Source organism: Myodes glareolus, chromosome 13 (assembly GCF_982192425.1).
Source record: "Myodes glareolus chromosome 13, mMyoGla1.1, whole genome shotgun sequence".
In the NCBI taxonomy this organism is placed as follows: Eukaryota; Metazoa; Chordata; class Mammalia; order Rodentia; family Cricetidae; genus Myodes; species Myodes glareolus.
This window is the reverse complement of record NC_142038.1, coordinates 65,580,390-65,606,342: the sequence shown is the minus strand read 5'-3', so window position 1 is coordinate 65,606,342 and position 25,953 is coordinate 65,580,390. Positions and strand designations below refer to the sequence as shown.

Below are 25,953 nucleotides of genomic sequence, written 5' to 3'. Positions count from 1 at the left end.
TGGTTCCTTAAGACTAGGGAAAAGACAAGCATGCCCTCAACTGCTTGGTTGGTCTCCATGTATTTGGAAGAAGCCCTGCTTTTCTGCTTGGCTTGCAAGATGCCAGTGGAAGCTGCATTCGAGAGGAATTTTTGTTTTAAGTATACAGGGGAGGAGATGCAGTGGAAGGAAATAGGAGTCCATTGCTCTTGTTTTCAGGAACTACTATGGAAGGTGGTCAGTCTTTTTGGAATTTACTCATTTGAACAATGATCTGAAAAATGTCAGAGTCAATTCTTCCCAGCTTGCAGGCTTCAGATGCTAGGTCCCGATTTTGCACTGTTCTTTGCCAGGAGGGTGGCTGTACTAGATAGTTAGGTTGTGTCAACTTGAAACAAACCTAGACATAGCAGGGAAGAAGCTTGTCTTAATGCCTCCAAATGAGTGGCCCATAGGTAACTCTGTTGGCCATTTTCTTGATTAACGGTTGATGCGGGAGGGCCCAGTCCACTATGGGCAATACTGCCCCTCGACAGGTGGTTCTGGGTTATAGAAGTCACAAGGAACAAGCCAGTAAAATAGCACTACTCCATGGCCTCAGTTTCTGCCTCCAGGTTCCTACCTTAATTTCCTCCCCTGACTTCCCTGTGATGTGGGAGAGGAAACCAAATGAACTCCATTCTCCCCAAGTTGCTTTTGGCCAGTGTTTTGTCATAGCAATAGGAAAACACACTAGGATCATGATCCTGTTGCTCCTGTTAGCTGCAGGTCTCGCTTCCCTCTGTCTCACCCACAGACCCTCTAATTTCCGTGCACAACTTCTTTGTCAGACTTGCTTTAAAGGGAAATCAACTCAACTACTTTGCATTTCTATAATTGATTTAATTAAATATGGGCTCCCACTATTCTTTACAAATACAGCTGTTTCTGCTGGTTACTAAGGTGTTTTTAAAATTCCCACATACATTTAGTTACTCAGTTTTGAATAATTTCTGTCTTAATGTATGTACTTGTGATAGAAAACTTAGATTTACTCATAGAATTTTCAATTTACAACCATTTTCTAGAACCATTTCATAATGTTTTCACATTATCTATACCATATGTTTTTACATACTAAGAGAACGTGAAATAGACCTGCAAAGAATATATGTAGAATAAAAATATTTAGGCATTTACATATTATAATCCTAGAAACAATCCAGTGATATGTGTGCTGTATAAGGAGGTGTATGAGAGACAGATAAATTGTACATAAAGTTTTATTTAAACTTTCCCCTTCCAAGCAAGCGTCATTTACATTCTAGTGCTGTACAAAATTTACATTCTTTGTGACTTTATTCACTTTTCACTTCTGGAAGTTTGTATCTCTCTGAAATACAGAAAGCGTTACGTAGAGTTTTCATAAATGCTTTTATTTAAATTGGCTAGTGAAAAAATAAAGTGAAGAACAAACCTAAGGAAAGCTGAAACCCTTGTAGAAACGACTTTTGGAAGAAACAACAATGGTTGTGAATATGGTTTCTGAAACGGCACGTGCTCTTCAGGATGCTGGTGGGTGTTTCCCACGCTCTTACTGTCTTTCCTTATGTATTCGTACGTTTTCAAGGGAAAAAAAATGAAAACTGATTGCACTGGTTATGTATATATATATTCACATATATATTTTACAACGGATCCTTTGGATCTGAACATACAAATAAATACAAAAACAACAAAGATTGCACTTTTCTGTAGAAACATTGTTGGATTCTGGCATGCCCAGCCATGTTGAGGTGCTCACAAAAGCTTACCATGAGGGCATTTGTTCTCATCTGTGGCTTCCTTTACTTGGCATTTTGAATATCACATTTGTTGAAGGGGTCCAACACTTCTTTGTGATTAAAAAAATATTTAGTCACTTGTCAGTGCCAGTTGTTGCTCAAACTCAGATGAGCATGAAAGTCAAATTCATGTTCCTGCTAGTTTTGCTTCTCTGATTGGCCACAAAGAGACCGCGTCATGCTCTCTTGAGCTTTTTGAGTTCCTAAAGACAAGCATCAATTCTCACTGAACCCAGTGCAGGCATCTCTGCTGACGAACGGAGGAATAATGAGAACCGAGTGTCTGAAGCCAGCAAAAGGTTAAAAAAAAATGTACTGTCAGGTACTGTGAGTTTGCAAGGCTTTTTTTAAATAATTATTTTAAAATATTCATTTATTTTTATTTCACACGTACAAGTGTTTTGTTTATAAGTATGTAAGTGCGCTGCATGCATACCTGGTGCGATGCTGCCCTGGAACTGGAGTTGTGGATGGTTGTGAGCCTCCGTGTGGGTGCTGGGAACCAAACACAGGTCCTCTACCTGGGAAGTAAGTGCTCTTAACCACTGAGCAATCTCTTCAGCTGAAGGTCATGTGTTTTAAGATTCAGAAAGATAATTGGGATCTTTCTCAAGAGAAAGTTTTTCTTGTATGCCTGAATTCCTGAAAGTGATTTGTCAGCTTTTATTAAGGATTAAATTTGAGACAACTTGTTATGCCACAGAATTTCTGAAATACTCTGTGATGGAGTCTGTCGGTCCTATCTTTTGAGGCAAATTGCCACATAAAATGCTGGAAAGAATGAGGAATCACAGGTTCTGGGAGCTGAAGAAGGACTGAACGTGCTTTTCATTTTCAAGGACAATAAAAGTCATGAAATTAAGACTCTGGCAGAGAGCAATTGCTAACGAGACCAACAGCTGACTCTTCCCTGATCGCCTAAGGAGCTGTAAGGAATACAAACTATGATTGTATAGTAACAAAGACGCCCATCTTCCATCTTCTGTGGTTCTCGGTTGCTGTGTTATCTATGGAGTTGGTGAAGAAGCCAAGCGTTACAAGTACAGAATTAAGTGGCAATTTCTGGAATGCAGGGTAAGCATTCTGGTGGGTCAGATTTTGAATCATTCATGTACAAAATATCCTCCAAATGTCAACGCCTATCACATGCAGTTAGGACACAATGCACAGTACGGATCTTAGATCTCTGGGGCCAGTCTTCTGTGGTTTCTTTCTCTTTGAAAGTTCAGCTCCACGTGAGTTTGTGTAGAGGTGGGACAAATTGAAACCAGTCTGGTATGGAAGAGGTTGTCCCCGCAACAAACTGAGTTGCAGACCACAGTCTGTTCAAGAACAGGTCTCTTTCTCCCGTAGTGACTTGTAATTCAGGAAGCAAAGGTGGCTTTTGGCAGTTGTACCATTGGAATGCATGGTTCACGCAGGACAGCAGCGTCACCTGCCACTGCATCCTAGATGTGGCGTTGTGCCAGGATTTCCTGCTGTTATTTGTTGTAGGGTACACAGGCTGGTAAGATGACTGTTGCACAGGCTGGGCCTGCCAGGGGTTCAGCCACATCGCCTTCGAGTTCAGTCCAGGTTCCCTTTTCTGGACAGTAGCAGATTGTAGACGACTTGTAGGCACCCTGGAAAGGCAGAGCAGGGAGTACTTAGGGGAGGCACTGGAGCAGCAACAGCCGTGTGGTTCTTCACAGCTTCCCTGGGAAGACCAACCCTCTGCTCAGCCTAAAGCATTTCAAATGATCTCTATGGGTTTTAAGCTGCTGTGTTCCAAGGAAATATTTGAAACTGAAATTTCAAAAATCGTGTAGGTGTGTGTGTGTGTGCATGCATGTGGTCAGGAGCCTGTACGTGTGTGCAAGTGAGCATGTTTGCAGAGGACAGAGACAAACTCTGGTGTTGCTTCGCTCATGTATTCGCTTTTTAAGACAGGATCTCTCTTGAGTACGGAACTTGTCAAGTAGGTTAGTGTCTGCTTTGACTATCTTCCCAATGCTTAAACTAAAATCACAAGTCATCGCATTGAGAGTTTTTGTTTTTAATGAGGGTTCTGGAGATTAAGCTGAGATCTTCGTGCAGACAAAATGGGACTTTACTGACTAAGCTATCTACCTAGTGACAGGTAGTGATCAAACTCCAATAAATACCTAGAACATCTTTAGTGCTCAATGATCACTTCTAATAATTGGCTCCAAAATAGGAATTTTCCAGTAGGTTTAAATTAAAGGAAAAAAGACACACATTGTGATTTAAACGGTTGAAGTAAATCAATGTTAGACTGTGGCTTCATTTCTTTGTTTTTATTTTTATTTTTTACTGTGGAGAATGTGAGCCAAGATAGCAAAGCATTTGAAAGTAGGCTGAAAACATCTCCACATATTGACTCATTTATTTTCAAGAGGCCGCACAGCAAATGGACAATGACTTTAATTTTGGTGCCTTTGTCAACTTTAAGGCTAATACTTGAGTGAAAATTTCCTTGCCTAATTAAATCATAGGAAACAAATTAAAAACCCCAACAAAACTCGTGGTATTTTCTGAATGTATATTCTTAAGGTCTACTTTAATGCATCTCTACTCTTGTAGTCAACAATTGGCTCCAGACAACAGGCACATGTGTGAAAGTCTAGGTTTATGCATCAACTCATAGTTGCCTTCTATAATTACATTGATACTTATATTAATATAGGATTATATTAATAATTATATATAACTATATCAATAATTAATTATATAATTAATTTTTAAAAATTCCTCAAAACTTTGTATCATAAACCTGTTGGATGCAAAATAAATAAAAAAGTTATTAAAACTCCAAGTTGATCTTATAAAGCTAGCACAGGTCAAAAAGGCAATACAGAAACAGTCATCATTGTGAAAGTAATGAAACTGACTCCTAGGCCTGAGGTCTCTCCTGATTTGACATAATCTAAACACATAGTCTACTTTGCAATACTGAACTTTTCTTTTCTTTCTTTTTTTTGACAAAAATAGCACAAACCCAAAATAAAAATGTGAATAAGTAATGAAAAGCTTGAGCCTAAACAATTCTTGACCAAGTCTAGTCTGAGGAACTGTTCTAAATGACAACACAAGGAGCTTATTAGTCCCACAATGTAGGGTATTCTGGTTAACAATGAAATTATTTGTCAACATGTCAGGGAACACAAAGTGGGGCAGAGGAAATGTTCTAGACGAGAGGGGTCTACAGGACACAACAACCAAATACGTGTGAGACTTGCTGGATCTTAATTTGAATGTTTTGATTTGAAAAATACATTTTTTTTTGTAAACCAATAGGGAAAATTAGAGTTTGGACTGGACATACAGTTTCTGGGTGTGATAAAATGTAAAATGATAGTATAAAAGAATAACTTTTTACATAAAAGAATAACTTTTTTGAAAGATAAATACTGAGACCTTTAGAAATATGACATTTAGGATTTGCTTCAATTTTTTTCAGTTAAACTTAAAAGGAAAGGTCTATTGATGGATTGTCGCACTGATGAAGGGAAAAGAAAGGTCTCCCATCATTTTAATTTTTGCTTATGTTTGGAAATTTTCAGGATGGAAGGGGGAGTGAAAAGCAAATTCATGCCCTAAATAGAATTAACAGACATTGAAGAATTAATTTCCATGTTTTGCTCCTTCTGGTCAGAAGCTTTTCAGATTGTCTTATTGAATGTCTACAGAATATTTGAAAAAATAATTTCACTTTGACTTGGAGTTGGAAAGCAGAATTACAAACACATGGGTATAAGCGTAAGCTGGAGATGGAAGACCTGCTGTGGGCCAGTGGATGGGCTAGCAAGTCACTTCTATCGCACCCTCTCAGTCTGCCTTCCGGCTTATAGAGCTGTGTTGCCTGCACACAAACCTGATATTCCTAAAAGGTACATGCAGGATGACAACACAGCTGGGGGAACCCAGCAGAAGCGAGCACACACAGGAGGAGGAGAGACACACGGACACGTACCATACTCCAGCTGTAGCCCCCCACCAGATAAATACTGTCATCAAGCACCGCACAGCCGGGGCCACTGCGACCCTCCAGGATGGGGGTCTGGAGAATGTTCCACTGGTCACCTTTGGGGTCATAGCACTCCACAAGCATGACGTCAAGGTGGGAGAAACCTAGGTGACAGGAAAAGACAAGCATGGAGGAAAAGAGTGACTCCCACAGTCCTTTTAAAACGAGGAGGGCTGGCGCTAAGAAGTCAACTATGGTGTCTTTGAAGACACAAATGCATAATTTTATTAGTGAAATTGGGAGACATGTCAGAAATTTCTATAAAAACAAAAACAAACAAACACAAAAATCCAAAGACTCCAACAGACTTTGGGTGTTTGGGATTAACTCAATCAAGAATGCTCAAGTAGGTATCACAAGGTTGATTGCATGGGGGTAGACCCTATTAAAATGATTTATTATACATTGTTTTGAAAGATTTAAGACAGCAATGGTCAGCACAACTAGCTTTACACGCACCCATGCTTGGTTTGTTTTGTTTTAAAGGTGGCATCTGCATATGGGGGAATGGGCATCAGAACTCAGACATCTATCGGCTGAACCACATTGCTTTTCTTGAATATTTAACTCTCTCAAAATGGTTCAGTCAACTAAAATTTGTTGTTCGGGATCTTAAGCCTTTCCTAGAATCTGAATACATATAAACAACTCCAATGATGAGCAGAGACTTTTTCAAGGGTCAAGGTTTGGAGTTGGGGCTCTAAGCTCTGAGAGTCTTCTTTTTCTCTGCTGCCTCTCTACTCTCGTGTGTGTGTGAGTGTGTGAGTGTGTGTGTGTGTATGTATGAATGTGTGTATGTATGTTTGTGTGTGTATGTGTGAGTATGTATGTTTGTGTGAGTGTGTGTGTATGTGAGTGTGTGTACGTGAGTATGTGTGCGTATGTATGTTTGTGTATGCATGTACATGCGTGTATATGAGAATGTGTGTGCATGAATGTTTATGTGTGTGAGAGAGAGCGTACATGTGTGTATATGTATGTTTGTGTGTGTGTGTGTGAGTGTGTGTGTGTGAAAGAGAGAGAAAATGTGTGTGTATGAGAGAGAGAGAAAAAAGAAAGACAGAGAGAGACAGAGAGAGAAAGAGAGAGTGTGTGTTGGCTAGGAGTTAACCTCAGATACCATTCTTCAGGTCCTACCCATTTTGTCTTTTGAGACAGGATCTGCTAGGTGACTGTGAAGGTTCCACCGAGGCTTTTTAATCCCTGAACTAAAGGCAGGGCTCCTTCAGAAGAGTCCAGAACCTACATTGTTCTGGGCAACCTTGTTACAAACTCAACTGTGAAAAAAATCTGAGAGGTAGAAGGGAGAGCACATGGCTGTAACTCATCACTCATGAAACTGGGACGGGGGAGTGGGAATCATGGTTTCAAGACCAGCCTGGGCTACATAGAAGAAAGAGGGGGCTGTTCAAATGATATTTTGTTTACTTAAATGCATACTATGGCTGTTTTCTAGCTGATAGACATACATTAACTAATGATAGACATGCATTAACTAATATCCAGATTCTTCAGTCATAGTTAGGAAGACTAGTTCCAAGGAGCAATTTTCATTCCTGAGAATGCAGACAGGCCGTTTCAGGCCACTAGCTGCTTATGCACAATGACGCAGATTGGTGTGCTACAGTAGAGCAATGTGCCCACTGCAGATTCTCCCTCGGGTTAAAATGAGCGTATGGGAAGGATTCTAGATTCTGAGGTTCTAAGGCAATGCCAGGAGTACGTGTGCCTTCTCTGTCCCTCCTCTCATCCGTACTATAGATGCTGAGTACAAGTGTCACAAAATGACCGGGACAATACCCCTCCTTTACAGACTCGCTGTAGTGTATGTCTTGAATGGGATGACACAGCATTTCATCTATTTCAAACCAGGACTCAAACCATAACCTTCCTTTGTCCTTAAGTCTTCTGAAATTATATACATATATAATTGTTATTTATATTTAAATAATATAATAAACACATATTCATATATATATATATATATATATATATATATCTGGATGAGGTAGGTTCTCATGTAGACCAGACTGGCCTCAAATTTGGTGTATAGTTAAGGATGATTCTAAACTTCTGATTCCTCTGCCTCCGCCTACTCAGTGCTGAGATTATAGGTGTTAATCAGACACCTTGCGCATTTTCTGTGATGCTGGCCTTGAGCCCAGGGCCTTATGAATGCTAGGCAAACACCACCAACTGAACTACAGCCTCAGGCCCCTGCTTCTGATGCATGTCTGCCCATGTTCATGTGTGCACAGCCACACTGTCTCTTACTTAGACTGTTAGTGTGCAATCTTCCTGTCCAAATATAATCTGAAATGTAAGAGTCATTAAGACATAGATAAAGTCTTATGAGAATGAAATGAAACTATGCTTTATTTTGAGAGCCACAAAATTAGTCGAGAACACTGAGGTGAGAAAATAAAAAGGGCATTGAAATTGAAAGGAGCAAAAAGAAAAGAACCATGTGCAGCTGAAGACAGAGTCCTCTGCTCTTGTGGGGGCGAGGGGCCCTGAGAGCAGCAGGGGGCACACACTTGAGTATCATCTTTTTGGCTGAACATGAATTAGAAATGTAGATATAAAAGTTAGCCTGTGCGATTTGTATTAAATTTATGTGTAAATATGGATTAGAAAAACTTTCCATGTCTAACTTACTTTTGAATTCATCTACTACAGTCAGATAAGTGAACACACTGATTTTACTATCAATACCACAGGTATGCCTGCTTCTGTCACATTCAGGAGCTGGTGGAGTTTTTAGAGTACAATTTAGAGCAGTTTCTTAATTTTTGAGACAAGGAAACTGAGGCCCAGAGAAAGTGAGGCAAAGCTCAGTACCACGAATCTGCTTCCCACCAAAGACAGTGTCCTACATACCCACAAGATTCTAAAGTCACATCAGTGGTAAAAGGTCTCAGTTATAAGCGTATCCAGGGGAAGGAAAGCAGCTAAGAACAGGTTCTAAAATGCCTTCAATTATATAAAAAAGCAATTCAATTTGAGAATCATAGATCATTTGATATTCAATACTTAAAAGAAATAATTCTAAATTTAGATACCACATTTTTGCTTTAAGAAAAAATCCATACATTAGCTCTCTGAACCTGTGAGAACAGTTCTTTATGATTGCAGCAAAAACCAATCTTCTGGAGGACAATTCATTACTACAACTTTGGAGATAAGGAATAATTTATTTCACTGGTTTCCCTGTTACGACAAATTGTGCTTTTTCAGATATTAATGGTCTCATTTCTTCCCCTTAGACATCATTATTCATTTCTTTAATGCGTATGGTAACTTAAACATAATCCTATCTGCAGAATTAAAACACAATAAATGCTCGCTCCAGGGTACTGTTAATTTGCACACAGTAGATTGTAATTGGTCAACATGGTTTTTACATAGTTAGCTATGATAATCCAACAAGAAATTCTGAAGCAAAAAGTGTGTGATGTAAATGGTACTGGAATAGGAACAGAACCAAACAAAAACCCAACAAACAAACAAACAAGAAAACACCTTTCAAATGATTCCCTCCAATTGCGTATAAGCGGTCATTCATCACAGCCAAAGTGTGGATGGCACGTTTTGTGTTCATGTCTTGTTTGCGGGCCCAGACATCCATGACGGGGTCATAGCAATACAACCATGGCACATACTCTCCATTGTGCACACCCCCTGTGAAAGACAGACACACCGGAGTCAAGGAAGTGCCTTGCGCAATGGCTTTATAAAGAAAAATAGAGAAATGGCTTGCCTGAAATGTATATTTTCCCATTGTGCACTGCTCCTGCATGGGCTGCCAGAGGCTGAGGCAAAGAGGACACATAGCGCCACTCGTTGGTGTCCAAGTTGTAGCACTCCACACTGGACAGGTAGCCGGTTTCATTTCTCCCGCCAATCACGTATAAATGCTTGTCCAAGCGGCATGCGTAGAAACTGGCTCTTCTACAATGAAGGAGCAACTCTCAGTAAATCTATGGACATCACTTTTGCAATGGGTAAGGGATACTCGGTCAGCCCGTGGAAGGGGGTAGGGTCTCCAGAGAGGGCTGCAAACCTTTGACCATTACTGATCTGCCTTCTAAATCCAAGAACCTACACAGCAGTCCTAGTCGCTTCCCACCCGGTTAGCACCTTTGATGTTGAAATACTAAGACAGGAGACAGTCATTAGGGTTTTGTGTCCGCTCTTCTCTTCTCGCTTTTGATACACTGTGAAAATGTTCATTAATGCTGGGGATATTTGGTGCTTTCTAAGGATAGCATAGTTCAGTAAGACACAGTGAAAAATGAGGTAGATAATGTAACAATAATAAATTATCTTGACATTCACTTTCTTTATGGTCCTTCAAGGGTCATTGTTCCCAATTTATTAGAAAACTGCATCATCAAAATTTCTCTTCAATTATCATTTTCCCCCTCCTAGTACAACTGCAAATAGAATAACTTTTGTGAACTTTGTATAGTGTTTCTATATATTTGATTTTTAATATATATATATTATATATATTAAATGTATATATATTTGACTCTTCTAACAGCGATTACAGGAGTTTCATCCCGGGAGCTTTTGGTATTGATTCTAATAAGACTTCTGAATGAGTCTAGTTCTCTGTTCAAGAAAGGCTACTGATAGTGTTTGCCCGCTACACTTTCAAAGGCAAAGTGTATGAAATTCACTGGAAGGATAGGTGACCAGTTGTGAGGCAGGCCGTGATTTAGGAAGGAGATATTGAGAAACAAGATTTATACTTCAGGAGAAGAAATAAAAAGAAGTGAAATAAAAACCGTGTTAATGGAAGAAGATGGAAGACACGACTAGTCAGAGGTGAGAAGTAAGAAAGATGAGAGGCTCAGAGGTCTAAGACATTCAGAGTTATGATGGGCAGACCTATGGTGACCAGGATGGCACATATGTGGTACAGTACGGAATCAATATCTTTGCTAAGTGTCAAGGCCCGGAAGGACATGACATAGACTGGATTAATTAGTAGACTCTATAAAAATTGATGCTAAGATTTTTGTGCAGTGTCAAATATATTATGGACAGTGCTAAACGTTTTTTTTAATCAGGTCCTCTATATTATTTGGGAATTTTCAAGGTTGTGCATATTAACTACTGAAACACCTGGGGGAAAGCACATGACATCTTTATGTACAATGTGACTTACAAAACTCAACTGTCTGGTGTGATTTACTAGGTGTGTGACCTTTGACATGACACATGTCAAAGGTCTTTGATCAGCCTCAGATTGTTCTCCAGTAACGCAGGGACAGTAAGAGAATATTCACAGGGTATGTGCAGATATGTTCATGCGCTTGTATCAGTTTCCAGTATTTGTTTGTTCTCAGAAACTGCCAGGTGATCTTTATCTGGATAAAAAGTTTTTAAAAGTTGGCTCTCACAAACTCTTCCTAATATAGTTTGAGGCTCTAATATTAGTGTTTAGGACCAGAAATGTTTTGGGCATCAGGAATCTTCATATTTAGAAATATACAGAGAAGATGGGGCAAGGACCCAGATAAATATCAAATATATTTCCATTTTATATGAACTTTATACACTTACTCTTTATTCAATATTTAAGCAAGTACTTACATGCACAAAGTATACATTTTTTGGTATCCACTGAATTGAATTAGTGCAGGAGTATGGGGCCATCCATTGGACTATGGGACACATGCCTAAAATAACTGACTCTTCTCCCAGCTGACAACTGCCAATAGCTCTTCAGCTAGGGTTGGGGCTTTGAAATCCCTCTCCATCCATGATAGAATTTTACCTGGCTTGATTAGACAGATCTTGAGTAGACAACAACAGCTACTGTGAGTTTGTATGTGCAGCAGCCACCCCATGTTCCGAAGGCAGGCATTTCACAGTACTCCTCCCCATCCTCCAGTTCTCAGTCTCCTCCATCCCCCGCCTTTAACAGTATTTCCCGAGCCCCGATGGGAGGGAGGTTGCTATTGATGTCATTTATATGGCTGGGCACTCACAGTTATTGATTCTTAGCACTTCTACCGGTTATGAATGTCCATACTGGTGATTTTATACAAGGCTTTCAATGTGCTCTCTCTCTCTCTCTCTCTCTCTCTCTCTCTCTCTCTCTCTCTCTCTCTCTCTCTCTTCCTCTCCCCCCTTTTTCTTCTGTGAACATATCATCTGAAGTCACATGCAAATCACATTGGATGAATTTCAGATTGCAGATGCTCAGCTTGTGATGCTGAAGTGATGGCCAAAGTGTCACATTTGCTCAGATGGTTCATCACTATTTTAGTGTAATGCTGGTTGGAGATGATACTGTGTTCAACTTTTGGGAAGTCTTCCATCGTCCTGATAGGCATTATTGATCATTTTAGGCTGGTATTTTTGCCATGTTCTCTTTTCTACATCTCACCCATATTTTTGAATGATATATATGCCATGGACGGCTGGAAGGTCATGAAAAACAGGAGCAATGAAAGGAATTAGAAGGAGAAAAGTGGGACAAAAAAATTAAAGGTAGCCAAAGTGAAGGCTGCCTTTTGGGTTCTGAAACCTTAATACTGTGCATGTGTGTGAGTGTGTGTGTTTGTATGTGTGTGTGTATCTGTGTGTGAGTGTGTATGTGTGTGTGAATCTCATCTAACTAAAAATTAAGATTTTAAAAGTTGCAAAATAAGGTTCACAGAGTTGGTCCACTGACTTCTTCCACTTGAATAAACATATTTCAATTGCTTTCTAATGAATATGATCTGTCAAAATTATTTAATGCTCTTTTCTTTGCAATTTAAAATGTTTCTCTGAAAAGAATGACACAGGTCTTCAGAAGGCACACATCTTATTTAATCATGGACACAGAGAGGTCAGTGTACTTTTTCAGATGGTCCTGAGATTGGTTTGGAGCTCTCTGAAGGACCATTTACTGTTTGTATTTATTTCTTTTCCTCTCTTTACTCTTTGCCACCCAGCTCCCAAATAAATACACATGGAGACTTATTATTTCTTATAAATGCCTGGCCTTAACTTGGCTTATTTCTAGTCAGTTTTTCTTAACTTAAATTATCCCATCTACCTTTTGTTTCTGGATTTTTATCCATTTCTTACTTCTGCCGTCTTCCTTTCACTCTTACTCTGTGTCTGACTGTGTGGCTGTGTAGCTGGCCCCTTCTTTTCTTGCTCCTTCTCTCCTTGTTCAAGGCTCCCCAAAACAGCATGCTCTTCTCCTCCGCCCCCACTTGAGAACCCTAGCTATACATGGTTCCTCCCTACTACTTCCTGTCAACTCTTTGCTGACTCAGACTCCTGACCCCATGTTAATTTTATTTAATCAAACAAATGTAGCACATCTTCAATTACTATTCCACAACCACTAATTGCAGTAAAGGGTCAGTGTAGAGTTGGACTAGAGTGTAAGGTGAGACCATGAGTTCTTCTCAGTACTGATCCCGATATGACATGAATCAGGAAGAATGTGGAGAGTGGAAAGAATGAGGGGGGCACAGGGACACTGCTTTTGGCTGTCTGGACTCCACTTTTCTACCTTCTATTTTAGTTTTCTTCTTTTTCTCTGATCTGGGTCCTCACCCTCTGACTCCAAGTCAACCTGTCAGAACTGGTTTCTGTTTCAGGCAGTGGGACCCCCTCTGATGATCCACCTGTACTTCCAACCCCCCCTCACACACACACTGGATTTAGTGTCTAAATTGGAAAAAAAAACAACAAAAAACAGCAGGTTTCACCTCCTGACTCAAAATGCTATTTGTAGGTAGAAATTCCTTTTGATATGAGGATGAGTCACCCCAGATCCCCTCTCATGGCCAACTTTGTGTCCCAGAAGTCATTGCAGAACAAGGGCTTGGTGGTCTGGCCACACTGAATACCTGCCACAGGCTCAGAGTTTACCAGACTAGATTTTCCCCTCCTCTCCATAGAAAGAACACACTTGACTTGTGATCTCTCTCTCTCTCTCTCTCTCTCTCTCTCTCTCTCTCTCTCTCTCTCTTGGTTTGGGTTGAGGGGTAAGTTAAGACTATTAAACATTTCTTAGTGCAATCACATTGTTGTAAGTTAAAATTGTTCATTTTTTCTTCCTCTCACTCTCCTTGCTCTCACCGCCAGGAGCAATATTTAGCAAATTTCTGAGATAAGATTACAAAAGCTAATTACTAACTTCTACAAATACACTTTAAACCCTGCTTATTGTAAGATCTTTAAAAGTCGTTTTAACTCTCAGGGTAATTTATCAATACTCCCATCTCTATCTGCCTATCTATCTATCTATCTATCTATCTATCTATCTATCTATCTCATTTATATATCTGTCATCTATTATCTTTCTATCACTTATCTGTATATCATCCACCTATTTATATATCTACATATTGATCATATAGCTGCATTAAATGATATTTATCCTAAAATGTATGATTAACTTGCTGTAACCTTAACCTAGTTTGAATTGCTGACTTATATCATCCAGTTAAAAACATCAGATTTTTTTTCAAACTGAATATTGTCTCCCACAGTTTCTCTGAGAGTACCTAAGTTGGGGAATATTTTGGGCATGTTAGCTTCTAGCTTCTTAGCCAGTGAAACAGAGGGTTATTGTTGCTCCCAAAACTTTTGTCCCCATATTTTAGACTAGTTAGTGGGTAAGAATGCTTCTTTATTTCAAAATATGAAATGGTTATTATACTTTAAAAATAGAAGTTATCAAAGCATTTTTCTTATCCTAAGTTTTCAATTCTTTCCTCTCTTGCTGCAGAATCAAATCCTAAATCTTAAAGCCAAAATAGTTCATCAGCTGTGATGATATTTTGTTTGTGTTTTAACAAATAAAGCTTGCCTAAAGACCAGATTGAGGAGCTAGTCACACTAGTTAGTCATAGAAGTCAGGCAGTGATGACACACACCTTTAATCCCATGACTCGGGAGACAGAGGCAGATGGATTTCTGTGAGTTCAAGGCCACCCTGGGCTGCACAAAATTAAATCAGTCTAAAAGAGAAACAGAGCCAAGCGGTGGTATCATACAGTTTTAACCCCAGCACCAGGGAGGTGGAGATGGGAAGTGAAATGGCTGGGTGGAGAGAGGAGTATAAGACGAGAGGAGACAGGAGCTCAGCATTCAATCTGAGGTTTTGTAGAGACCCCATTCAGTCTGAGGATTGTTAGAGACAGAACTGCTTTCATTTAGACTAGGATTTCATAGAGGGCAGAATATAGCTAGGCAGGAAAGACAAAGTGAATACAGGGAGAAAGAAGGCAGAGTCAAGGGAGACACCAGCTGGAGAAGCAAGATGTGAGGTAACAAACCATGAGCCTTGCAATAAAATATAAGCTACTAGAAATGGGTTAATTTAAGTTGCAAGAGCTAGTAAATAATAAGCATGAACTAATGGGTCAAATAGTACATAATTAATATTAAGTCTCTGAGTGGTTATTTTAAAAGCAGCTGTGGGACCAGGCAGGTCGAGCAATCTCCAGTTACAATTAGCATCCATTTTATTGTTATTTCTTATTAAATGTATCCATTGACAATTCAATGCATGTGTATGACGCATTTGGGTTACTCTTACCCCTCCCCTCTCCCATCTCCAATCCCCAACCCCTCCTCCCTACAAATCCATTTCCTAGCTTCACATCCTTTTGTGTTGTTTTGTGACTCACAGGTTTAACCAGGGCTCTCCATGTGAGGATGGGTTTGTAGCTGCTCACAGGAGCCTGGCAAGATCACTTGTGGGTACACTATTGGACCTGCCATCAGCCAAACACGATGATGAAGGGGCTTAGAGGGCTTTATTCTTCCTTGTTGAACTATTGGCTATTAGTGGATTCTAGGGGGGAAAGCAGTCATTGACTCCCATTGTGTACATTTAAAATTGTATTTCCATTCAATCTTTTGTTTGTAAATTCATAGCTGGAAAGCATGGAATTTATGAGCTCACCCATGGTTGAGTAAGCCTAGAAGTTATATGCCCAACTCTCTGCTGAACAGAAAGGTCACTCAGCAGGTTTAGTAGAGCCTGCTGGAAGATCTGATTAGGTAAAAGAACCTAGGAATCTATTCCCAGATCTGTAAGGGTGATTTACCCCTGAGATGACTTACAACACATTTCTCTTATTCTCAATCAATCTGGTAACTTCTCAGCATAAGAATGTCTCAGCAGTTTGGCAGAGAAATAATAGGAACAGGTAGGCGAGGAACTGGCTTGATTCATGATCTATGTCTTGTAAAATTAACTTAAATGTTTCAATAAGTATCTCTGGTCTTGAGTTTCTCATCTATCTTGGGTTTCTTCCTTCTAAGTTTAACCATCACTTAGAGTACCAGTGCCCATTGGTGTTTTGAATGGAAGCCTAGCAATGAAAGAAGGCACACTCATTTGAGTGAAGGATTTTGCCTACAGTAGAAATGGTGCTAGAAGGCCACTGGGTGAGGTCTGCTTTTTCCCACTCAGCTCGGGAGGGAGTTATTTGCTGTATTGGGTTGATTGTTCTAAATCTTAAAATAAAAAAGGAATAAAGAAAAAAGGAAAGAAAACTTCTTTTACTGAGGACCTGACATGATATACCATAATGACTTCGTGAGAAACGCTAAACAGTCCATCCTGTCAACGGTGGCTGCCAGGCGGCGACAGACCATGGCAGGTCTTTTTGTCAGGTCAATGAGCTGCTAAAAATTATCTAAGTAGGACCTTGCCATGATAGGCCACCCTGCCTCAGAGGAAGTCATTATAGACTATCAAGTAAACAATACACATCCTAAAAAAATTACTAATTAGGTTTTGTAGCAATACTTTCCATCCTTAGGGGCTCTATAGCAAGATAATTGACCGCGACGTGAGCCATGCTTCCCAAGCTGAAGGCATGAAGGTTAATTATCGTGGTGCATAGCCCCCAGTAAAGGGGATGGTGGTGATGAGAGAATGACATCTCAAACATGTGTTGACAATTCTTTTGTAAATAAAACTTTTTAGAAAAAAAAATTTTTTTAAGGGCAAAGTAAGACAGTTTTAGTAATAGCCACCAGAAACTCACCCCCAAAAGAAAGTGGTGGAGTGTTCTGGAGAAAGACAGCAGGAGGTTTGTGGCTCAGGAAGTTTGTTAGGTTGTGGACTGACTTGGTAATATTTCTCGAGGCACAGGGGAGAGAGTGAGAGATTTTCTTAAATGAGCTCATGGTGTTTGACATGCTGTCTAGATACTTTAAATTTATAATGTGAAGTCTCCTCAAAGAGTCTCATTTTTATCTTATTATTTTAGAGGATTATTTACTCATTTGAGACAGGATCTCACAGGGCAGTCCAGGCTGGCCTCCAAGTCGTGATTCTTCTGCATCCAGCTTCTGAGAGCTGGGATTGCAAACACGCACTTCTGCGCCCATCTAAGAGAGTTTTAATTCATGTATGTGGGGTGGGAAGATATTGCTCTTCTTACTACATTTAAAATAGATTTATACTGTCTTGCTGTAGAAAGACCATTTTAGAATATATGCTATTTCATGAAGATTTCTTTTAATATGACATTTATGCTAAAGATCTAATTCGATCTCACTGCAGTCTGCTTGAATGATAAAACAGATGTGAAGGGAGTTCATTTTTCTGAACAGGGAAGAAAAACACAGCCGATGGCTTCTTCTCTAATTCTTGATGATGAGGAGGAAGTAAGTTGTAGTTTATTGACATTATCTTATTGGACAATTTACTTAAAAGGATGTCAAAAGAGTCAAGTACTTAAAATCTTACATACATATACATTATCATTTGTGTACAAAGACATGGCATTATGACTGAATACAGCTAGAATAAAGAAAATAATGGGGCTGGAGAGATTTCTCAGAGGTTAAGAGCATTGCCTGCTCTTCCAAAGGTCCTGAGTTCAATTCCCAAGCAACAACATGGTGGCTTACAACCATCTCTAAAGAGGTCTGGTGCCCTCTTCTGGCCTGCAGGCACACACACAGACAGAATATTGTATACATAATAAATAAATAAAATAAAAAAAGAAAGAAAATATCTACCCATGCACTACCCTTGTTGTCCTTTGGTAGCTAAGAGACTAGGGAAAACAGACTATGTATAAAAAAAATGGGATGGCAATTTTTTGTTTTGTTTTGGGGGACAGGATATCATGTAACTCAGACAGTCTTTGAGCTTCCTGCTCTTCTCACCTTCATCTCCCAAGTGCTGGGACTGCAGGCATGTGCCAGCATGGCTGGCTAGGACTATCTGTTAAAGCTAATAAATGGCCTGTTCTTGAAGAAGCACATGTAAATGACCCGAATTCTTGCAATATTAAACTAAAATATATTTAAGTGTTAAACCTCAAGTTTTAAAGTTATATATATTTCAATATTTAATATAAAAGCTTTTGCATTGACATGCAGACCACTGTGAGGGTGGCATTCTGTGTTTTGAAGACTCACATACATTACTTTTGATAATAACCATATAAACGGTGGTTAGACAATCTTTTCCAAAATGTGATCACTAAGGTCAAAGAAGTTAAGGTGCATAATTTTTTCTTCCCATATTAAGACAGAAACATGACTTATTCTTTTTTTTGAATTGATAAAGTTAGCAATGTTTTGGATATCAAGGTTAGTACTTTGCCTTGTGTCTTTCATGGACTTTGTCCAGTGTTCCTTATCCACGCTCCTGTGCAGCATTCCTGCAGGTCTCCAACAAAAGAAATGAGCACTTACCGTTCTTGCATGGGTGGAAGTTGGATCCAACTATTAAATCGGGGATCATACCGGCTGACAAAATTTGTGCTATGTTTTCCTGTAAAAATACATTTGAAACATTTAAAACCTAGACCCCTTTCTTGATTTGAACACTTACCCATGTTTAAAACCTCTGTTGTCAGATATAACAAGCATGAATTAAGTCAGGGGACACTGTAGTACAGCATGAGAGACAGGGAAGAACTTCCGCAAATGTGTTTCCTTTTCCCCAGTCTCTTATTGTTGTGGAAAGACTCAACACAACCAACCATACCAAAACCAAGTATGTTTGATAAAGTACTCTTTTTAATCAGCATATTAGTATACTTTTTCCTGTATATTGATATTTTTTATGTTTTAAAAACAAGAAGATATTGCCTAAAATTTCTTTATTTTAGAGAATTCTTTGTATGATATCTCTGGTTAGTTTTTTTAAAATAAATTTTCTTTCTAAAATTACTAAAACCTATTTTCTAGAAAAGTAATGATAACAGCAAGCAATAGAAAAATAAAGAAACATGTATGCCTAATTTTCCATTATTAGCAATTATTTTTACTGACCCAAGAACCCTACTGTAGTAGAGACTTTTGTCTCCTCATGGAAATAACAGCCGTCATGACAATAATCAGTCTTGTGTCACGCTTATCACAGGAGCTCTGTGTGTGCATTTGGGAGATGCACCAGTGCTGTGACGTAAACACAAGTGCATTTGCTGGAACTGGAGCAAGCGAGAGTCTTCTGAGCTGCTTAGCCAGCTTATCCCCTCTGTTGAGCTTAAAAAGCACATTAGCGCTTTGAAGGTATTAAAATGAATCTTATTTTGCATACATATTGACATGAAAGCAAGAAATGGAAGTGAAAGAGTATATTATGCTTTTCGTGTAATGCTAGAGGTGGTAACCGACTCACACCTGAGGCCTCGACCCTAAATGTTGCCTTTGCACATGGCTTGTATGTAAGTAGGCACTGGGTACCAGATGCCACCCCAGAGATAAGCAGAGCATACACATGTGTGTGCTCACATGGTTGAGATATGGTCAAGTTTGAAATCTATTTTGCAGGCTCAGTCAAATAGCATCTCCTTTTGTACAAGAGAGAGTGTGTCACTAAGGATGACTGTCTGAGTCTAGCCTGAGGGACTACCTGGTTAAGACACACAATTTGTTGGACTGACAAAGGCCTAGCATGGATTAACTAGAAACTAAGGTGAGACATTATGAAGTCATCTTTGTACTTAACCCAGAGAAGCCTACAGGATATCAAAACAAAGCAGCTTCTAATCGAGAGGCTGGATAATGTTACCACTGCAAATCTTGGGAGCCATTAGTCAGAGTTACTATTTAAATGTACAGGACTAAATGGAACCATTTAAGAAAAGAGGATGGAATTGGAAGGTAAGGAGTCTTAAGAGTGACTTCTGGGCTAGGAAAAACAATAAAACAACAAAAGGAAGCATGGTATTTTGAAAGCTAAGTAGTGTTTGTGAAAGAAGAAAGGAAGTAGCTGAGACAGTGAGTATGCATGGCCTTGACAAGTGTTGTTTCTGCCAACTGATGTTGGGAAAAGCCAGTGGGAACAACTCAAGAGAGACTCATAAATAAGGACACAGAGGCAAGAGGTGCATAGTGCTTCCTAGGACTTCTGAAGACAATGGAAGACTAAACTAGAAGACATGGCACCAAGGGAGTGTTTTGGTTGCCTGGTGGTGGTGGTGAATGCCTTTAATCCTAGAACTCAGGAGGCAAAAGCAGGAGGATCACTAAGTTTAAGGTCAGCCTAGTCTGCAGAGAGAGTTCCGGGACAACCAGGGCTACACAGAGACACCTTGTCTTGAAGCAAACAAAAACGGGCTGTTTTGGAGGTCATTTTTAATGTTTTAAGCTCAAAAATTCTGAAAAGTTCTTGAGCTGGCAAGCAGGAGCAAGGAACAGATCTTAGATTTGTATGGAAAGAGCAACAAGAAGAAAACGGGTTATGTAGCATCACAGTGGGAATCTGACTTATCCTCGGGTGTTGATGTGTTGAAGGCTTGGTTCCTGCTTGGTCCCCAGTGGGCAGTGTGGTTGGGAGAAGATTGGATCTCAAGGGTGCTAATGTAATCAATAATTAATCTAGCAACAAATTCATCACTGAATGAGCTAGTAGTGTGTGGAAGGGAGAAGCCTAGTCCTTTCTAGAAAGGGTCACTGGCTGAAAAAGTGGTCTTTTCAAAAGATGCCCTGGTTTTGAGCAGACAAGAAACTGACAAAAACCACTCAATGGATTTTAGGGATTGTGTGGATGTGGTCAGAAGTTCCTTTCCATGCAGAAGTGTTGGCAGTTCAGGACAACTGATGATAACTGAACTTTAGCTGGTGACCCACAGAAAGATAAAGATGGTAGAGATGACCGAGACATTACAAATAGGGAGGCTCCAACTCAAGTAAAAACTATTCAGAGCTGAATTTTGAGTGATATTTTTTGGGGGAGGGTAAATTTGTCATAATTTTCCTGTTGGTAAATATATGATCTTTGGTGCTCCAGTTTCAAGGTTAATTCCAAACTGCATCTGAAGACTAGAAATGCTCACAGCAGTTAGAACCCACCCAACATGGGTAAGACTGTTTCTCTATGAAGCTTGGTTCAGAATTTCTGGTTGGAACAAAGGGTCTGCCATGTCTGTTATGGGTCAGAGAAGTGGTTTCGTATGCTGGGCAGCAGTGGCACAATCCAGAAATCTTCATTTCTGGGAGAATGGAAGTGGACTTGACTCTCAGGGAAGGCTCAGGAAAGTCTGGTTTGAAAAGGTATGAGTTTAGAGAGCATCTCTAGAGGCAGGGAGGGTGGTGTGAAAGAGGCACAGGTGGAGGACTGGGAAGATAAGCAGGACAGAGTTCTGAGGCTGGCAGAGGAGATAATGAGTCTTATAAAAGTGAAAGTCAGTTAAAGTGTGGTGTGGGAGAATTGTCTGTATTCTGTCAATCATGCTTTAAATAAACGTTGATTGGCCAGGCAGGAAGTATAGGTGGGAAAACCAGACAGGAAGTAGAAATGATGCAATGAGAACAGGAGAAGACTGGAAGGAGAAAGCTGATTCCTCCCACTCCTTCCCAGATCACCGAAGCAGCAGGATGTGATCTGCCCCACTGAAAAAGGTACTGAGCCACATGGCTAACATAGATAAGAATAATGGGTTAAGATAAGTCATAAGAACTAATAAGTAGCCTGATCTAATGGACCAATCAGCTTTATAGCTTATAGAGATCTCTGTGTGATTTTCATTGGGGCTAAATGGCTAGGGTACTGGGCAGGACAGAAACCCACAAACAAGCCAGCCCTTCATGTTACAAAAGTGGGTTTGTTATTTACTTTCCAAGGGCTTAAAGTTGAGACTCTTCTCAGGGCTTGAGAAGGTGGCTACATATGAGGAGTTTTATTTTAACTCCCCTTCCCTCTTCTCCACCCTCTTTCCATCTTCTCCCTCCCCTCTTCCATCCTTTCCTATAATTATTTGTCCTTGTCTCCTCTCCTCTCTTTCTGTCTCCTGTCTTCTCTGTCTCTCCCTACCATTTCCTCCTTCCATTTTCCGTCCTTTTCCTTTTTCTTCCCCACTCCTTTCTTCCCATCTTCCCCTGTCCTTTCTACTCCCTTTCCTTTCCTCCCTCTTTCCCATTTTTTCCTTTCCCTCATCTCCCCTCCCCTCTTTTCCTTCATCTTCCATTCCAGAAGGGTCTCAGGAGCAGTCTAGACTGGCCTCAAACCCTGCATCCTTCTTCCTCCTCTCTCTTAGTGCTGAGATTACAGGTTTGCCCTACCATCTCAAGGTCTTCATTTTCTTTTGGACTCTTCCTTCACTTCTCATCTTGTGAAGATGCCCCATCACCAGACACCAGTGATGATTATTAATAAATGAGGAAACGGAACAGTTTTCAGTCAATGGTACAGAGGAACAGAATTGGGGAGGAAAATCCCCTCTGAGTTGTTTGGGGAGTTTAAAAAGTGGTAAATGTAAATCAAGTATCTATCTATCTATCTATCTATCTATCTATCTATCTATCTATCTATCTATCTGTATTCCAATAGCACATATGCATATTAAATATATTCCTATTGCTAGGATGTGAAACAAGTTGACAGGAAGTAGCATTTACAAAGTAGCTTAGTAGAAGACTTTGTGTATACTGCTAGTTGGTCCAGCAATTTATGTTTTCTGACCTCTATTTTTGGTCTTGAAATCAAGACCACCAATACATAGAATTGTGTATTTCTGCTCAATGAAGAACATCCTTATGTTTAATGAGCATGATCTGGAATTCAAAATTTTGTATTTCTTCAAGATACACCTCTCATGAGCCATTTTCATAAGAACGGACATTGAACCTGAGTTCTCATCTTTAGACAGATATATATGCACATAACATTTAATCCATATGTTTAATTGTTTTCTCATATAGTTATTACATAAAAATATTTTATATTAGCATCTTGTATTTATTCTCTGCATTGGTTTTAGTTGCACAGGGCGTGGTGGTATGAAAATCACACATTTCTGAGAGGTTCAAGTCCTTTCAGTGTTTTCAGATGTGAAATGATTGGAGCTCTTTGTGAGCAAGCTGGAGACTCTTCCCACTGATGCAGCACTTCGTGAGACTAAGGGCGAATCACAGGTTTTTCTTAAACCACAGTTGACCATGTGGATGAGAAGTATTTACATGAAAGACAGCATAATACAGTTGTTATAGACCAAGACCCTGAAATCAGACAAACCTATTGTGGAATCAGTTCCTTTCCTTCCATGAGCAGTGTTTCCCTACAAGGATACTCTTCAGGCTTCTTCTGTACATAGAAAAACTCAGACTACCATAGATTCTGACTCACAGGTGCTTCAGAGGATTCGTCGAAATTTTAGCATTTTTTTTCTGACTGAAATACTGAGTGCTTATTAACTATCACTGCTAATACTAGCAGAATCTACTGTGGTTGGGTAGATGGGAAGAATGTGTGGATACACACAAAGTATTTATGGAACTGTAGTAGACAGAGTAAATAGCCCAGGTCCCTTACAAATAGATGCAGCCACGTCTTAGTTGTAATGTTGGTTGATCATGGCCACAGATACAGCTCTCACGGAGTAGGCTGTCTTGCCTGCTGCTCTTACCTTCCACCTGTGGAAGGCACCAGCCAATGACTTGTTAGAGTGCTTTTTAGTTGCAATACATTCCTAGTTGACAAGGGGAACCAAAGACAAGCTTACTTGCCGCTGGTATATCCAGTTCCCTTCTGTTTAAAGAAGCCAAATTTCCATCTGGAAGTTTCCAAGAGTCTAAAAAGGAGTTTTATGGATAGCGAGAGATGCCAGGTCTATAACTGGGGTAACACTGAATGACATGCAACACATAAGCTCTTCTAAAACTTCCTTCTGAGCTTCCTAGCAGCTAAGTCAGAGAAGGGACATCGATTGTCATGACCAGTGATGCTGACCACGGGCACCCCATGTGCTGGCACTCTGGGATGAGAAGAAACTGCCGTGTGAGTCTCCTATGATGTGCACTGAGGTTCCAGTGAGCGGCTCCAGCTCAAAGTGGGATTGCGGATTAATAAGTCTTTCTGCCAGAGCGTGTTCATGCAGGAATTTAACCCTGGCTGCCATTTGTTTCAGGTGTAGGTAGAGTGAAGTCAACATATTCCAATGGTGTAGTATGGGTCTCTCAGTTAATTCAAAGACAAAATCTTGATCCTCTTGACTATTGATAGGAATATCCTCTAAATTCTCCCCAACTTCCAGCCTAGTTCTCTCGGAGATAGTTTTAATTCTAAGTTGAAAAGCAAGCAGATAAGAAGTTATGTTTTCTGGCCTATGCCTATGGAGCAGATGTGTACACACACACACATACACACAGGTGTGTAAATGTGTGCAGAAGCCAGAGGTCAAGCTTAGGTATTGTTTCCCCAGGTGCCCTTCCCCTTGTTCTGACAGGTTTATTTACTAGTCTGGCCTGGAACAGGCTAGGCTTGTTGGTTGGTGAGTTCCAGAGACCCACCTGTCTCCAACCCAACCCTGGCACTAGAATTAAATCATAGACCACCAGGCTTAGCCTTTTATATGTGTCCTGAGGGTCAAACCCGAGTCCTTAGGCTTGTACAGCAAACACTTGATCAACCAAGCCATCATGCCAAGCACCTCCCGGGAGCTATTTTCATCAGTTTTGGAGGAGGGTAACACTTGGACTGGGTATGCTAACATTGTGGCAAAGTATTTTCACTGCCTCAACAAAGCCCTGCGTTTAAGCCCCAGCACTGAAAATAAAATTAAAAAAAAAAAGACAGGTGTCATAGCTCATGCCTGTAATTCCAGCACTTGGGAAATTGTGGCAGGGCATTCATGAAATTGAGGATAGCCTCGGCTGCATAGTGAGGCTGTCTTTTTTTTTTTTTTAAGGGAAGACTCATACGTGTAGACTCATAAGTTTTCTTTTCGTTTTGCTTTCAAAAGCCAAACTGTGGTGGGGAAGATTGATTATTTTAACAGAGGCCTGTAGAAGAGTGGCCAGGAAGTGCAATGTGGTCGGAAATAGGATTTCTTAAACTTTTCTTTTCATATTTTAAATTTTTTAAAAAAACATTCAATTGATTGATGTGTGTGTGTGTGTGTGTGTGTGTGTGTGTGTGTGTGTGTGTGTGTGTTAGGGGTGTTGCGTGTATGCCATGGTACACTTACAGAAGTCAGGACAACCTGTGGGAGTCAGTTCTCTCCTTCTACCCTGTAGGTCTTAGGGATTGAACTCAGATTATCAGTCTTGGCCAAAAGCTTTCCTGGCTAAGTCATCTTGTGGGTCTTGTAGCTTTAATCTGACCCTCCCAAGAACATTTTGCAGATTCTTTGGTGATATAAATCCAGTGGTTTGTGATGTGATTACTTTTGCACTCTATACACGTCTAATACTGGATTACAACAAAGATATAGAGCCAGAAAGCATCTCCTTTGCATAAGGGATCTTGTGTGTGTGTGTGTTGCATGTGTGTGCACTTGTATGTGGATATCAAAGGGCAACCTCAACTGTTATTCCTCTGGTACTGTCCACTTTAACCTTTCAGGTAAAGTCTCTCACTGGTCTAGAATTTACCAGGTAGGCTAGACAGACTAGCCAGGAAGCCCTAGGAATCCCCCTGTCTCTTTATCCCTGGTCCTGGGATTATAGCATTCCTACATTTTTTCTTTCTTTCTTTTTTTAATCTAGTTTCTGGGGATTGAATCAAGTTCTTGTGCTTACATGGCCAACACTTAATTGACTGAGTGGTCTCCCTTCTTTTAAACAGTGGGCAGTCTGGTTTGTTTTCTTATGATTTTCTAAAGGGAGCAGATGTTGTGATTTTTACATAGTTTGCCTTGGTGCAGATGCTGAAAAAGAGCATTCACAGCAAAATATACA

At 40.0% G+C, this 25,953-nt stretch overlaps 1 protein-coding gene across 1 annotated transcript in view; it reads right to left on the bottom strand.

Moving 5' to 3' along the window:
- Positions 1 to 1,223: 1,223 nt before the first annotated feature.
- The window catches only part of Klhl14 (kelch like family member 14), a 114,376-nt gene continuing 89,646 nt past the window's right edge, over positions 1,224 to 25,953 (bottom strand). Inside the window, exons 5-9 of the mRNA XM_087896226.1 lie at positions 18,523 to 18,601; positions 9,590 to 9,780; positions 9,352 to 9,510; positions 5,776 to 5,933; positions 1,224 to 3,424 (exon numbers count right to left, since the gene is read on the bottom strand). Coding sequence (XP_087752352.1) covers positions 3,284 to 3,424; positions 5,776 to 5,933; positions 9,352 to 9,510; positions 9,590 to 9,780; positions 18,523 to 18,601 — 728 coding nt within the window. The 3' untranslated portion in view covers positions 1,224 to 3,283. The remainder of the gene's footprint in view (positions 3,425 to 5,775; positions 5,934 to 9,351; positions 9,511 to 9,589; positions 9,781 to 18,522; positions 18,602 to 25,953) is intronic.